Here is a 17,395-nt window from a genome sequence, read left to right as displayed (position 1 = left end):
CTCAGGAGCCATTTGGGTGATTTTTGCTATTTAATGAGCACCTTGGGTTCTCACAAGATACCAGATAAATAGCTAGAATTCTTAATTTGTGTATAATTTAAACCAAACTTTTAAAGCATTTGGCCATAAATTTAGAGACCTCATATCCACGGCACACACATTAGTACAGATTACTTAAGAATTAAATTACTTTGTAATTTTTTTTTTTGCTCATACATTATCTTATTTAATTCTTTTAGCTCTGCAACTCAATTTGAGGCCGAAAAACTGAAGTTCGGAATGGTTAATCAACTGTCTAAAGTCGCATAGCCCTTCAGTATTTAACCTCACCATCTTTTAACTCTCTGTTAAGTGTTCTTTCTAGTGTGCAGAAGTTAATCTCAGGCATTGAATCTTACATAAGTACAAGCAAATTATTCTGTACAGATTTAGATGCCATACTTAGAAAGGGAGTCTGGAGGAGCATTAAGATCACAAGCTCTACCTAGCTTTGAATTCAGTTCTGCTCTTTACTGACGATAGTGTCTTAGGTAAATTACTTCTTTTTTCTTTTATGCCTTTTCATGTTTGAAATAGAAATAATAACAAATGTTTACATTATAGAGTATATTGTAAAAATTCAATAGAATGCCCTATTTAATAAATGTCAAATTCTACCATTATTTTTATGCTCTTTCAGCCCTCCAATGAAATGTTAACATAATTTGGATATAATATTCCCCAAAGCCTATTTATTTATAATGTATTCTCTCACTGATTTGGGGAGGGGGAGAATATGAAACACATTTTATAATAAAAACTCTCTATATGATAACATAGTTTGTGAATTAAATAAAATGTAAATAAAACATAAAATCATTAATTCTGTCATTCGTTCAACAATATATATTGAATGCCTTCTGTAGTCTGGACACTGCTAACATCAGTGGGAATAATGTAGTGACAACAGTAAATCCCTGCCCTCATGGGGCAGACATCCCATAAGAGATATAAACGACAAATAAAGAAATATGAAAATGGGTATTAAGTCATCTGGTAATAAGAGCTATGAAATAAATCAAGCGAAAAAGGGAGCAGATAGCACTGGCTTGGGGGTTCTAAATATGGTGAACAAGGGAAAACTCTGATAAAGTAGCGTTTGAACAAAGACCTGGAGGAGGTGAAGGCACTGGTCAGTTCTGGTAGAGAGAATAGAGAGAATACTGAAAGCAAAAATCCATGGGAGCCCGGTGTGCTTGGCCTGAGGAGGTCAGCGTGACCAAGTACACAGTAGGAAGGGAAGGTCAGGCAGTCTAAGGGCAGGCAATGTGTGCCTTACAGGTGAATGTAAGGGTTTAGGTTTTTATCCAGATCAGATGAGTGTAATTGGAGTCTTTTATGAGTGATATTACTCGATCCGTAGTACATTTTTAAATGATTATTTTGGCTACTGTGTTGGTTACTCTAGCTTTGTAATATAGTTTGAAATCAGGCAGCATGAGGCCTCCAGCTTTGTCCTTTTTCAAGATTGTGTTGGCTATTTGGAGTGTTTTGTGGTTTCATACAAATTTTAGGATCATTTGTTCCATTTTCATGGAAATACGCCTTTGGAATTTTGGTAAGGATTGCACTGAATCCATAGATTGCTTTAGGTAGTATGGACATGTTAACAATATGAATTTGTCCAATCCATGAGCACAGAATATCTTTCCATTTATTTGTGTATTTTTCAATCTCTTTCATCAACATCTTATAGTTTTCAGTGTACAGATCTTTCACCTGCTTAGTCAAATTTATTCCTAAGGGTCTTATTCTTTTCAACGTAAGTAAAAATGGTTTTGTTTTCTTAATTTCGCTTTCTGACAGTCCATCACTAGTGTATAGAAATGTAACAGATTTTTGTACATTTGGTTTTGTATCTTGCAACTTCACTGGGTTTTCTTATTAGTTCTAACAGTTTTTTGGTGGAGTTTCAAGGGTTTTCTGTCACGCCATCTACATGTAATATCATGCCATCTACAAATAGTGACAGTTTTACTTCTTCCTTTCCAATTTGGATGCCTTTTATTTCTTTTTCTTGCCTAATTACTCTAGCTAGGACTCCCAATAAATACTAGGTTGAATAAAAGTGGCAAGAGTGGCATTCTTGTCTTATCCCTGATCTGAGAGGAAAAGCATTGAGTTTTTCACCATTGAATATTATGTTAGCTGTAGGTTGGCTATCATGTTGGGAATACTTTTGATAGGCAAAGAACAAAAGCAGCAAAAGTAGTTACAAGGCAACTATACGACTACAAGAAAGAGATGATGATGGTTTAGATGAAAAATAGAGGTAGATTATGGATAATTTTTTATTATGATGCAATTTAATGTAACAAATTTGAGCTCAGACAAGCTATCCTGTGCAATGGAACATGTGAGGTAATCAGGAATAAATAAGGCATTGCTTATTCTCAAAGCACTTTCTAGTTAGTGACATAAACACATAAATATCTAGTTATAACACAAGGAAGAATGAAGTAAATCTAAACAAAGTTGCAAAATTAATGTTTGGAATCACTTGAACACTTAACAAAGGATGTATCTTGTGAGTTGGGCCTTGAAGAGGGCAGAGGATTTCTACAGGCAGAGAATAAGAGTTAGATAATTCTAGTCTGAGAAAATAGTAACAATGTCCTACATTAGGCAAAAGACCTAATGTCAGTTCATTTTTTTAAGCCTACCTGAGCTGCTTAGTCAACCCCATGCATATGTGGTCCAGAGGTCAGCCAGAGATTTAAACAGAGTTTATATGCAGATCCTGGGGCTCCCTTTCTCAGACTCTTTTCTTCCAGAATCTCCCCTCATTTTCTAGCAGGATTCTAGGATGGCCACCAAGATCCCTGCCCCCTGGTATACGTGCCAAGGATAATCCCCTCCCCTTAAATATGGGCAGAACTCATGAATATGATGAAATATTACTCCTATAATTATGTTTCTTCATATGGCAAAAGGAAAAGCATCCTAGGTAGGCCTGATCTAATCAGATGAGCCCTTTAAGAGCAGAGACTGTTTCTCCAGTTGTCACAGAGGAAGAAGAGAAACATGTCCTTGCTGGCCAGGAAGAAAACAAATGACCATGTTGTGAACGACTTAATAGGGACCATGTGGCAAGAAACTGTGCATTCTCCAGAATCTGAGTCATCCCTGAATTACTATTGGCAAGAAAACAGCGACCTGAGTCATACAACCACAAGGAAATGAATTCTTAAAAAAAAAAAAAAAAAAATTAACATGTATTTATTGAGACAGAGACAGAAAAGCATGAGCAGGGGAGGGGCATAGAGAGAGGGAGACACAGAATCCAAAGCAGCCTCCAGGCTCTGAGCTGTCAGCGCAGAGTCTGACACGGGGCTCGTACTTGTGAACCATGAGAGATCATGACCTGAACTGAAGTCAGACGCCCAACCAACTGAGCCACCCAGGAGCCCCTGAAATTATTTCTTCAATAATCAGTGATCTTAGAAGAGGTCTTGAGCCTCAGATGAGAATCACAGTGCTAGCTGACACCTTGATTTTAGTCTGGTGAGACCCTGAGCAAAGGACCCAGTTATTTTGCACTCAACTCCTAACCCATGGAAACTGTACGATAATAAATGGGTATCGTTTTAAACCACTAAATTTGTGATAACTTGTTATAAAACCATAGCTAAAAAACTTTGATTGCCCTGAATTTTATCTTCTGGTTTTTTAAGCAACCAAGCCTGCAGGCTTTCATAAGAATTTTAATTGTTCCCTAAGACGTAGATGAGGTCTGCCCTTAGGGTAGGTGTTGTAAAAAAATTTTTAAAGCGGAAGACTTACTACATGCCTTTCCTTTTTTCTAATTGACTCCCCTCCAGAATCTACCAGCTTTTGTTCCCTCTCTTCTGCCTTCAGGTAGCTGTCTTTTATATTTAGTCCAGAGTTTACAGCTGTCTGGGGGAGGGTCCATCTGCTATAAATGCTATCTGACCATTCAGTTTCTGGATACCCTTTGAAAGCAGAATGAATGTGATTTCCTGGTAGATTAGGAGCAAGAGTATGACAAAGAAAGAAATTAGAGATTAGTCTATGGTTTTTGGCCTCTGTAAGTGAAAGGATGGTGTTGCCATTTACTGAAGCAGGGAAGACTATAAATATAAGAAATTGCATATGTGAATTTAGCCTAGGGAGTGTACTGGGCTAGATATAGATATTTGGGAGTTGTTTTTTAAAACCATGAGACAGAATTAAACCCTCAACAAATTAACTCTAAAGATAGATGAGAAGAGACCCAAAGCCTGAGTCCTGGTGCAATCCAGAATTTAAAGATAAAGAAGAAAAGCAAAATTAACAGAGGAGACTAAGAAAGAGCAAGTGAGAGAAGAGAAAAATAGTGAGAAGTAGTGACCTTAAATCCTATTAAAGAATGTTTCAGGCATAAATGAATGATTATCTGTATTTAATGCAGTGCCAAATAGGCCGAGCTTTGAAACTTAACCTTTGAATTTAGCAATGTGGAGACAGGTCTTTGTATCCTAAACAAGAGCAGGGTTAGCAAAGTGTTACAGGAGAAAACATGATTTGGGTGGAGGTCACATGGAAGGAATAAAGTAAAAGACTGTGAATTTAGGCAATTCTTTTGAGCAATTTTGGCGAATAGAGAAAATGGAGTACTAGCTTGAGGAAGAAGTGGAGTCAAGAGTTTTATTTTGTTGCTTATTTGTTTTTAAGATGGAAGAATTAATAGTATGTTGGGATTAAATAAAAGAAACATTGGTGATGCAAGAAAAGTAGAAGAGAAAATTATTGTTAGAGCAATACCCTTGAAGATAGGCAGGGATAAGAATTGGCCTCAGAGAGAATCAGGCAAAATTCATCCATAAAAGTGAGACTGAAGACAAATTATGTGAATTTAGGCATTGGTGAGTGGTCAATGTAGTAGTAGGAATTAGACATTTGAGGAAAGAGGAGAAGGTACAAGACCAGTCTGGAGTGTGAAAGAGTGAGTGAACTAAAAATGTGTAATCTCCCAAGGGAGTACTGAGGGTGCACTTGAGGTTAGAGGGAAATGATTTTTTTTTGTTGTTGAGAAAGAAAAAGAGAGAGAGAGAGAGTGCACACATGTGTGGGCGAGGGGCAGAGAGAGAAGGGGGGGGGGGGGGGGGGGGGGGGGAGGGTGACGGGATTCCAAGCAAGCTCTGCAGTGACAGCAGAGAACCTGACGTGGGGCTTGAACTCACAAACCATGAGATTATGACCTGAGCTGAAGTTGGACACTTAACCAACTGAGCCACCCAGGCTCCCCTAGAGGGACATGATTTTGAAGTAAGTCCAGTCAGGATGGATTCAGTCAAGATTGGGATTTTTTCCAATACTGTATAAAAGGCATGATAAGGCAAGGGAGTTGAGGTAGTATGGAAGAGAGTGATTATGATTGCCAGTGAAATCTAAGCTAAGCACAGGAAGAAACAAGGTGAGTAAATGACAGTGAAAAGGTGGTAAGATGAACAAAAAATAGGGGAGATTAGATGAAAAGTAGGTAGGTAGATAGATATGGACATATGTATGTACATAGAAAATATTAGCAAAAACATGTTTTTTTAAGGCTGAGTGATAGATACATGAAGGTTTATTGAATTGTTCTCTCATACTTTAGGGTATATTTGAAAATGTTCACAATAAAAAGTTGGTTTCTTAAAGTGGTAAGATGGTTTGTGTAGTTAAAGATTGTTGGAGTCAGGGTTTCAGAAGAAGTAAGCTAGAAAGAAAGGAGATATAGAGCCAAGATAGTGATCTGACAGAAATTGACAGATTGGAGACACTGAAGGGTTGCAGACCTTGTTAGTAACAGGGTCAATCTAGGGAGCTATGTGACTACCTACCAGGAAGGTGGGGTGTAAGATCAAGGCAGAAGAGGAGACAAAGGAACCCAGAGGTCAGACTATTGTGATGATGAGCTACATGGATATTAAAAGCACTAAGTAGTGTTAGCATGACAGGAAGCCAAACACTAAAGCCTTCAAAGAATGGGGGAGAATGACTGGTGGGAGAGCTTGATGAACCGGTGGTTTTTAGAGGAGAAACCATTCGGAAGTTGCAGGAACAGTAAGGAATACCCAGAACTCTACTCACCCCATCACCTCCCCCACCAACCAGAAGGTACCAGGAATATGCAAGATAAAACAGCTTCCACTTGAGTGGGCTCTAGGGGAAATAGTGTCCTCAGGGGAGGGCTAGATATTAAGGGAGAAATTGTTCTACTAGGAATCTAAATTAGTCGGTTACTGCACCTGAATGTTAAATTGGGCTATCCACCTCCTGGCAGTAAAAGTTACATAAAGGAGAAATGATAGGTTATATAGTCCTTAGGATCTGACAAAAGGAGGCATATAATTTCTTCCAAAGAGAACAACACTTTCTAAAATTCCCAGAATTTTTTTAATAGATCCATAATCATTTTTGCATCCCTAGCAACTAGAACAAAGTTTGGAATATGATCAGAATACAGTAAATGCTTGTTTAAGCAGACTCATCTGACACAGAAGTTCATAACGAACAATGTCTTTAAGGGCAGGTTTTTTAATATAAAAAGCTTATCTTAACCCTCAAATAGGATATAGTCATGAGGTTTCTATTGATCTCAGCTTTGAATCTGAGGTGGCATTTTTCAAAAATGAAGCTAATTATAAAATTTGCTTTAGTCGTTCTTTTCCTACAGACACATTGTACAGTATATTATAAGGCACTGAGATAGTTAACAGTTTTTAGTATTCACTTTTATTCTTTCATTTTGAAGAGGAAAACCTGCCATTTAAAAGCATGCAAAGCTAATTAAAGCTTTTCCACTATTTCATTATCTGAATGTAGTTGCAAATTCTGACTTAAAACTCTTATCAGAAGGAGACTCAACATCCCTCCCTGAACAGCAAATGAACATTCAATTAACACTTCAATACAAGTGTATTTTAAATAAAAATATACTTTATTGTTAATCTCATTCTTTACAAATGCAAATACCCAATTTTAAAATCCAAAGAGAGTTGCCTCCCTTTTATTCTTTGGGGGAAAAAAGTCTTTTCTTTATTTACAGGGAAGACCCGAATTTTCTGAAGTTGTTACCAAGTTAGAAGAGTGTCTCTGCAACATTGAGGTAAGAACTTTAGCTTCTGAAATATGTCCATAAAAAAAGTCTTGAGTATCCAAGGGTGTTGGGGAATAAGTAAGATGGTGCTTCTAGAAAGATAGTAGGTATGGAGGTTATAACTTCATTCATATTTTTAACCTGTTCATTAAGTTTCTAGGGTGGACTAACTGAATCTATAGGGATAAAAACAAATCCAGCATGAATCTAGGCCTTCCCAACAAATAATCAGTCAGGCAAATGGACACAGGTATGCCAAGCTTTAAAATTAATATGTAAAAACTTGAAAATACAGTAGTGACCCCTGGGGGGCTCAGTCCCTTAAGCATCTGACTCTTGATGCAGCTTACGTCCTGATCTCATGGTTTGTGAGATCAATAGAGCCTGCTTGGGATTCTCTCTCCCTCTCCCTGTCCTCCTCCCCTGCTTGCTTGCAAGTGCATGCAAATACGTTAGAAGTTAATTGTTTAAATCAACTTTTTTCTATACAAAAGCTCCTATATACAGTGAAACATAAATTAAATTTTAAGCCACTGTGTATTTATGCTCAATAAGAAAGGGAAAATTATCACTAAAATTAGTGCATAAATTAATTGGGATGCATTGCTTTTATACCACACATATGTTGCATAAAGTGATATATATTGGTAATCAGGCTAATGGAATTTTCTTCCCTTAATATCAAGGAGCTGTTTGCTTTAATTTTCTCTCTAATTGCCTTAATTTTCTATACACCTGGTCAGAAGATAGCATTTGAAAATAAGTAAGGACGCTAAAACATGAGCACTAATTCAAAAATAATAACATATTCCCAAGGCAAATGAATGCTGCAAGAGAGGGGGGTGGATATCACACATATAGGCTCATATATACATATGCATATGAAGGGAAGGGCCAAAACAGGGGGAACAGCATCAACCCGAGATTGCACAGTGAAATTCCAAAGTGGAACCATCCCACTTTTTTTCCCTAAAAAAAAAAATCTCAACTTAGTGTCATTGGAACCCAGTTTATCGGGAAAGGGTTCCAGGTCTTCACTTACAGCCTGGAGTGAATGGCTCTGTCTCATAACTCTTTACCAGAACTTCTAAAAAGGAAGTTTTGTATGTAGGAAGTAGCTTCAGTCTTTGGACATTAAACTTTCATTCCTTTCTCTTCGGTCCTGAAACATATATATTTGGTGGGGCTTGAGCAGCCCCTATCAGCAAGAGAATCTGCCAGAGGCCTTGAATGTTGAAAAACACTTTTAAGGCTTGAGTTCCAAGTGTCCTCTCACTTGGAACCTTTGAGTTTCCCAGGGCAAAACTGCTGGGGATATAGCCAATTAGATGAAAGAGATATCCAAGTCTGGGGAATATATCCAATTAGATGAAAGAGTGGATTCCAGAAACAAGAGACAATGGTAGGACTTCCTAAACTAGTTTGTCTTCTTATACTGACCAAGCCTCTTAGCACAATCTCCCCTCATAGAGAAGATGAATAACTATATGCAAGAGAACTTGCTGGACTGGGTTGTACTAAATAATGGACCCAAATCAGCTTTCAGGGGCTTGGTTTGTGGAATTCCATATCTCAGAAGATAAAATGATGGGACATGTCTAACAAGAATCAGTATAACATCACACACCAGAGTCAAAGAAACAACAGTAAGAATATCAAATGGTGGAGATATGGTTTAGGAGCATCATGAATGGCAATGGATAACAAACTCTGTGGAAGTTAGAATGTGAAGTAGCTGTCTTGCTACAGAATAAGGATGGGATTATTCCTCTCTCTTCTGAGATAGCCAAACAAAATAGTACCCAGTTTTGTCCTTTTAAAAGGATAATTATAACTGGAACACAAATTTTGGGGGAGAGATATCAGAATGATGAATGGATTGAAATCATGTATGTAAGAACCAATTAGAGGAACCAGGGGTGTTTGTCCCAGAGAAGAGAAAATCAGGATGAGTCCAAGAGCTGTTTTTTAAACATCTGAAAAATGATCACATGCAAAGGGATTGGCCTTGTTTTCTATGGGCCAACAGATAGAAATGAAGGGTAATTAAGGTTTTTGTTTTGTTTTGTTTTGTTTTGTTTTGTTTTGTTTTGTTTTAATGAGAAAGAACTTTCTTTCTAATTGTCAGATCTGTCCTAAGATAAATGAACAGATCTGGAGGCAGTGAGTTCCCCATCACTGGAAGCTCCCCCATCAGCTTGCATAGCTAACTTGGAAAAGAGGCACGGAAAAGATTCAATCATTGAAGAGTTTGAAGGTTCATTTCAACACTGATATCACATGATTCTCAGAGCTTTACTTAGAAATGTCTTGGCTACTGTGAAGAGCCTAGAATTTACATATATTATATTTTTGAACCCAAACCTACTGTCTACATGTCTTAGGAAATTATAATGTCAAAGCACTAATGTTCTCAGTTGGGTTAGGTAAAGTGCATAAACAGCAAGGTCGTCAGAAATTCAAGAAAACTACTCTCCTATTTTTTCTCTACTCCTTCTCATTTTCTTCCCTCAATACTCTTCTATTTTCTAGCTACATTTAACTATTTGTAACTATTTTTAAAAATTCTCTCCCAAAGACTCTCTTTAGTCCTCATGCTTGCCAGACATTAAAGCATCCTTCATTTTATAAAATGGATGTATTCTTGGAAAAGTGTATAAATTCATTTTATGTAAAGGAAATAATTTCATATAAGGGGGATAATTTTAAGCTACAATTTAAAGGAACTCTGCCATGAACCTTATCACCATTGTGAAAAATGTAATCTTTTAGCCATTAAATAATCACCTTCTAAATATCTATTTTATGAATCTGATTTGAGCCTACCATGTTTTCTGAAAGATGAGTGTAAGTTTAAAGGGCCAGCTCTCAGCATAGAACTGGGTCAAAAAAGTAAATTAAGTGAGCCATGTGTTGCCATCAGAGGCCGATAGGAAAAGCCAGAAGCAAGCTGAGATGAATAGAAATTAAAAATGAGAAATCCTAGAATAGAAAGCTAAAATAAATCTATATTCTATTCTTTGCCCTAAGCCTGTTAGTTTTATTAAAGGATTGAAACTACCCCTTCTTCACTCAGCTGATGTCTCCCGCATCAAGTAACAGCAGTGGGTCTCTGTCACCTTCCTCTTCTTCTGACTGCCTGGTGAGCCGTGGAGGGCCTGGCCGGAGCCATGTGGCAGCTTTACGAAGTCGTTTTGAGTTGGAATATGCTCTAAATGCAAGGTCCTATGCTGTCTGGTCCCAAAGGTGAGTAGCAATCTAAGCAACAATCTCACAGTCCAGATGAATTCCAGAATCTCATCAAGATAGTTATCTGATGTGGTTAGTATCAATGGGGGATTTACCACCCCATGCCAAACTTTGAAGTAAGAGGATTTAGCCCATTTTTCTTATAATATTATATTAATATTATGGGACCAAAAAATAGGAGTTTTATTATTTGTTAGTTTAGTAATTCTAAGTTTCAAGTAACAGCAGTTAACTCTAGCTTAAGTAAGAATTGTGTAGCTACAGCAACAAAGGGAATTTATTGAAAGTATTTTGTGGTTATCTTATGGAATCCAAGGAAGAATTCCTTGTGTGGCAACCAAGAAACAGCTTTAGGATCTGAGCACCAATGGTTCAGCACACTGAGGATTACTCTATGACCCAGCAATTCCACTCCTAGGTATATACCCTAAAGAATTGAAAACAAGTACTCCAACAAATACTTGTACTCAAATGTTTAGAGCAGTCCTATTCACAATAGCCAAAAGGTGGAAACAACCCAAATATCCATTAACAGATGAGCAGATAAACAAAATGTGGTACGCACACAATAAGATGTTCTTCAGTCATGCTACAACATGGATGAACCTTGAAAACTTGCCTTCATTGGAAAGAGACCGAGCACAAAGACCACATGTTATATGATCCTATTTATATGAATATTCAGAATAAGTGTGTGAGTCAATTCAGGCTGCCATAACAAGATACCACAGACTGGATGGTTTAAATAAGAGAAATTTACTTTTTCACCAGGGGAGACTGAAAGTCTGAGATTAGGGTGCCAACATGGTCAGACTCCAGTGGGAATTACAGGTGCTCATCTTCCTTGCTCACAGATGGCCTTCTTCTCACTGTGCTCTCACATGGCAAAGAGAGTTCTGCAATCTTCACCTTTTTATAAGGGCACCAGTCCTGTAGGATCAGGACATCACTCTTCTGACCTCATTTAAACTTAATCACCTCCTTAAAGGCCCCATCTCCAGTATCCTCACATAAGGGGTTAGTGCTTCAACATACAAATTAGGTGGGAGGGTGACACAACTCAATCCATAATAGGTAATATGTAAACCCATTATAAAAAAAAAGAAAATATCAGATTGGTAGTTGCCAGAGGCTGGGGTGGGGATGGGAAATTAGGAATAAAGGCTTAATGAGTACAGGGTTTTGTTTCGGGGTGATGAAAATATTTTGGAACTAGATAGAGGTCATTGTAAAACACTGTGAATGCACTAAATGTCACCAAATTGTTTACCTTAACATGGTTAATTGCATTTATATGAACTTTACCTCTGAGAGAGAGAGAGAGAGAGAGAGAGAGAGAGAGGGAGGGAGGGAGAGAGAGAGAAACTTAACTAAAGGAGCAAGTCAGAAAAAGAGGGAAAAAAAGTTCAACATTCTTCCATAGCAAGCTCTACCATTTACATGCCCCTGTTCCTCTCAACAGGAGATCTTTTTGTCTCTCAGCTTAATTGTAAAGCTTCAAGAAGAGATATATTAGTTATGTAGTGCCATAATAATTCTTTATAAAATGCATACCAAAATTCAACAATATTTGATCATAAGCTTTTATTTCTTGCTCATGTGCCTGTGAACTGCTTATTGGTGGGCTTGACTCTGAGCACAGATTTTATCCAGGGCTATTCCACATGTCTTTCTCTGTCCTCAGACCAGCAGCTACCTGAGACATGTTCTTCTCATGGACAAAGGCTAGGAACTCAAGAAGACAGACCCAGCTTCCCATGCTCATTTAAAGCCTATGTTCAAGTTGCATCCTATGGCTTTCTATGGGCCAGCTCTAGGGGCAAGTCACATAGCTGAGTCCAACATCCAATAGGAAGAGAAAATATATATACACAGCCTCTAATAGAAAGAACTGAAAAGTCACATGACAAAAGGCATAGACACAGAAACCATAATGAATTAAGAATAAATGGAGTCTGCCATGAGAGAGAGAATGTGATTGGCCTTTTTTGGATCAAATGGCCACTGCTGGTATAAGCAACATGATTGGAGTGGCAGTGGGGTCATATTTCATTAATATAAGCATGGCTGCCAGGAACCCCTGTTCTGGATGGGAAACAGAAAAGGCATTTACTTGTAAGCTGAATGGATACCCTACTGCATATATACTGCAACCTATGGAAATCTGAAAAAAAAAATGGCTTAAAATATCTGTTCTTCTGCATGAGCTCCTGAGCATTTACACATGAGCTGCTCTACATGTATACTCAGGCACACATATAAATGCCTACACACTCACTCACAGTCTCCATCATCAGAGTAAGAAATTTTACCCTGAAAATGGAGAAGGATTATCTGGAGTTATCAAGGATCTTATACCATACACAAATTGCTCATGTTGCTTTTTTAGCTGTAGTTATTATATTCTAGGTCTAACAAAAGAGTGGCAGCTACAGCTATGAAGAGATGGGAATCTGAATCATGAAGCCTTTAATCTACAGAATGTCATAAAATTAAGTATCAGCAGGTTGATTGATAACCAGGCAAACTGGACACAATTCTTTATTAGATTCCAGTCTCTTATATAATTTCATAAAGGGCCCATAGGCCAAGATTAGATTAGGCTCAGTCACAGCATTGTCTTCTAGTTCCATTTGGTCTTCCTACTCTTTACTTGTGGTTTTAAAATGAATTCTCTGAATGGTCAGATTTTGATATTTCCAAAGCACAGTCACCTGAAGTATGTCTACTCTGAGGCAGAGGTTAAGAGGATAAGTTGTGGAGTCATACAGACTGAGGTTCACTCTCAGCTTTGCTATTTACCAGCCCAATGACCTTAGGCATGTTTCTTAAGTCTTATACATAAAATAGAGATAATAACACCAGCTGTTAGGATTGTTATTGAGAGAGGCAGTATTGTCACAGGAGTGAGTGAGTGATTAAAAGATGCCAGTAGACCCAAGCAAAAAATACAAGTTCCAGGAATGTAGGTAAGTCACACAATTTACAATACAGAGACAGCTACACAGCACGGGAGGCACAGGTGTGCTCCCAATCGGGTGAGTTGGGGGTGGAGGGAATACAACTTCTCTGGCCTTCAAGAACCCCGAGAAATATACCACTGCTAATAAAACTGCTCAAATGGGGTGGGAAAAACCCATCAGGCTTTTTGAGATGTTCCTTTGGATATTCTCATAAGATTTCTTCTACCTTTCTGGCCCTTCACAACTGTTGCAGAATTCTGCTAAGTCTTTGTCTCTCTACTTGGTTCAGGTTTCTCTTAACAATGTAGTACATCCTGAGTATTTGCTGTGAGGGTGCATTGAATGTCAGTGTGTTAGCTGTACTATCCCTCCAGCAAGTTCAGTCTCTGGACTGCTTGAAATCAACTACAGAAATAGGTGAAGCATTTAGCTAAGCTGTCAGATTCACTAAAATAGGAATCATGTCTGTTTTATTCATAACTCTACCCCTAGTATCCAGCAGTATGGTTGGCATAAAGTCGATACATAGTAAATATTTGTTTCATAGATAAAGATTTGGATACATTGGCTCAACAAATTATAATTGTTATTAATTTTAAACATAATCAATGAAAAAGCTTTAATTTCTCTGTGCTTTCCATTTATATACCTATCACTATTGAGTGTATGCTGCATGCTGGATGCTATTTTAGACACTGAGTTGTCATCTAAGTAAACCTTAGGAAGTAGGTATTCCAATTTTACAGATGAGGAAACTGAGGCTTAGAAAAGATAAGTCACTTTCCTGAGTTTATGGAGGCAGAGCTAGAATTCTCACCTAAGTCTCTTCTATGCTTACTGAATTTCTCTGGCACAGGAGTTGGCACTTTTCAGAAGCTTGATATATTTTGCCAATACTCATATTGTTGGACTTCTTCCAGTTTCTTCTGGAAGTCGGTCAGGGAAAGAATTCAGCTACTTCTCCTAAGCCTGCCTTTTCAGCTTTTATATATGAAAGACAGAGCAAGTGAGACCAGAGATCAATAGGTTCTTAAAGTCAAAGAGCCTCAGGATACAGGAACTGATGGAGTAAGCCCAGCAGGGCCACGAGTTTAACAGCCTGCAAGACAGTGGCTCTCCACTCTGGCTGCACGTTAGAATCACCCGGGGAACTTTTACAAGTACCGATGCCCAGGACTAATTAAACCAAAACACATGGGGGTGGCACCCAGACGTCAGAAGCTTGTAACATCTCCCAGATGATTCTAATATACCTCTGAGTATGAGAAGCACGCTAGAAGAGAATGCTACAGTGCTAACCTGTCAGTCACTCCGGGGGAAGGGGATACAACCAAGGGGATAAACAAGGAGAGGCAAGTGAGAGCAGAGGTGACCCAGCAGCTGTAACCAAAGGATATCGTTTTGAAGGTTGACTACCTGTGTGGCCTCTCCCAGAAATCCTTGCAGTGTGCTAGTGACTGCTGATCTAAGAGGCATCCTAACTCGTTAGAATCACACAGGTGGAATTTTTAGCCTGGCATCATGCTTTTAAGAGAATGGTGTAGTCCTAACTAATGTATGCTTCCAATTCTGGGTCTCACAGCCCTCAACAGTGCCTTTAAAATGGTGCATTTATTTTTCAGTTTTTGGTTATGAAGTTCATAGCCTGTACTTTTATGATGCAGGATTTGGTGATGGCTTTGGTTGCTGTTCCTTTGCATATTTGTTTTTACTGATTATTGTTGTTCTTCCTAAAATAAATGTCAAGGTGGGAAATAGTCAGATATTTTTTCCACAGGTTATAGGGATTTGCCAGTTCCTACTGAAACCACAAATTGCTGAAATCTGAGATTGAGGAAGGCGCTTCTGAAGTACTGCCTCTTTTAAAATATTTTGTGTCTCTAGATATATTTGGAAAACTAAGCATGTGGCACTTGCTCCTCCCACTGGGTATGAAATCTCTCCCATCTTGTACATGGATTACATCATGTAAATTTAGAAATGACAAAGTGATACACAACCTTTCAGATGCGAAAACCAATTAGTGTTTGTGTGGGGCTGGGCTCTGAGAATAGAACGCCACGACCTAGTTAGCTGTCCAGGAGAAGAAAACCAGAGATCCAGGGACTGCAACTGTAAAACAGATACATTTGGAATTAATTTTTCACATTACGAAAGGGTCCATCAAAAGGTTCCTTTAAATAGAAAGCTTGCCGAGTGCACTTGGAATGCAATTTGACTTATAAAAGTTGAATGTAAGTTATAAAATTTTAATTTACACATAGTTTTTCCGGAATGCAGCAATTGTGTAAGATGATAGCACCCTGAAACTGATGTTCCTGGGAGGAATGGAAAAAAAAAAAAAAAAGGAGAGTGGTGAGAAGAGTGTGGCCATTTGCTGTTATGGAGCAGAATGTTTATCAAGTACAAGCAATAGTGTCTCCTTCTTATCAGCAAAGGTCAACACTCTCTTTTTCATCTACCACCTCTCCTACATGCATCTTTGTACTGAACCTTCCCTCAGGCTCTTTGAATGTGCTCTTCCGTTCTTCATCCCCATTTCATTCCCAATTTATTTCTCTCACCAGCTCACCACATCAGCAATCTCAACACTATGCTCATGAGCACTTTCAGCTCCTCCTACCTTGCTTCTCTCGTCTTCATGAGTTTTCTTGTGATGTCATATTAACCCTCAGCTCCAACTCTCACACACACACAGACACACACGCAGTTAACCCCCCAGTCCTTATGTCTCACATGACCATTCTGCTTCCTTTGTCTTTAACCTTCTCTCCCCTTCCGGCTTTCTTCTGGCCTTAATCCACTTAACACTCTACTGCCAGCATGACCTTTCCTTCTGTAGAACTCCTGTTACATCATTACTCTACCTTGAAACCACCAATAATTCTCCATTACCTCTAAAATTAAGTGAAATTATGTCATCCTGGAATCCAAAATGATCAATGGTACGTTTTCCAGTTATACCTCCTGCTGAGTATCATATGTTCCAATGGTTCTAGGCAGAGAGCGATACGGTTACTTCTCTTCTCAAATGCATGCTAGGAGTTTGGGATCTGTGTGAGGCACTTTTTGGTAGTCCCAGTGACTAAAGGAGGTGCAACCACTGTTTAGTTGGCTAAGGCCAGAGTATTGAACTTCCTACAATGTTTTGGACAATTCCACAAAATAAAGAATTATTCTGTACAGGGGTACCTGAGTGGCTCAGTTGGTTAAGTGTCTCACTCTTGGTTTCAGCTCAGGTGAGAATCTTGTGGTTTGTGGGATCAAGCCCTGCATCAGGCCCTACATTGACAGCATAGAGCCTGCTTGGGATTCTCTCTCTCTCTCCCTCTCTCTCTCTCTCTCTCTCTCTCTCAAAATAAATAAACTTAAAAAAAATTATCCTGTATAAAATAGCAATAACATCCCCAGTAATGCACACTGTTAGACAAACTAGGAGTTCTACTATGTCCCATACATACCCTGTGTTGAACCTATTGTTAACCTATCCCCATACCCTATATTTTTTAACCTTGACACCCCCCAATCTTGTCAAAGTATTAATAAGCCATCAGTAATATCTCAATCAGCTTAATCACTAGATCATAAGGGAGGCTTTTCTGGGGCTACCCCATCGCCACCCATGCCTTACTATGGGTCACAGAATTTTGTGCCACTTCATGCACTTACATGATTTTGTCTTACAATTATTTACTTTCTTATTCTCCATTAACCCATAAACACTTATAGGACAAAAATTGTCTTCTCTTTTGTTTTTATTCAGATGCCTATAATATCTCTTTTATAATTTAATTGTGGATGGTGAATACTAAATATGTTTATTTATAGTAAATTAGAGGAATCATTAGTTGGGCTATGAATGCCATGCTTTGTATTTCTGCATTTTAAGTGAGTAAAACTACCATTCAGAGTTTTTGGCCCCTACATTCCTATCAAGTTCAGATATGTTCTTATCCAAAAATAATGAACCGCCAAATCATTCAGACCTCTTTCTATACCACTCTGTCACCATTAGAGTATTAAATGTCTACCCACATTTTTTAATGAACAAAAGGATAGA

At 38.3% G+C, this 17,395-nt stretch overlaps 1 protein-coding gene across 1 annotated transcript in view; it reads left to right on the top strand.

Moving 5' to 3' along the window:
- Positions 1-17,395, top strand: part of TNNI3K (TNNI3 interacting kinase) — a 290,841-nt gene that overhangs the window by 226,085 nt on the left and 47,361 nt on the right. Inside the window, exons 23-24 of the mRNA XM_049617009.1 lie at positions 7,073-7,132; positions 10,200-10,369. Of these exons, the coding sequence (XP_049472966.1) occupies positions 7,073-7,132; positions 10,200-10,369 (230 nt within the window). The remainder of the gene's footprint in view (positions 1-7,072; positions 7,133-10,199; positions 10,370-17,395) is intronic.

This window comes from Panthera uncia, assembly GCF_023721935.1.
Source record: "Panthera uncia isolate 11264 chromosome C1 unlocalized genomic scaffold, Puncia_PCG_1.0 HiC_scaffold_4, whole genome shotgun sequence".
NCBI lineage: Eukaryota > Metazoa > Chordata > Mammalia > Carnivora > Felidae > Panthera > Panthera uncia.
The sequence above is the reverse complement of the archived record's forward strand: the minus strand, read 5'-3'. Positions and strand labels throughout refer to the sequence as shown.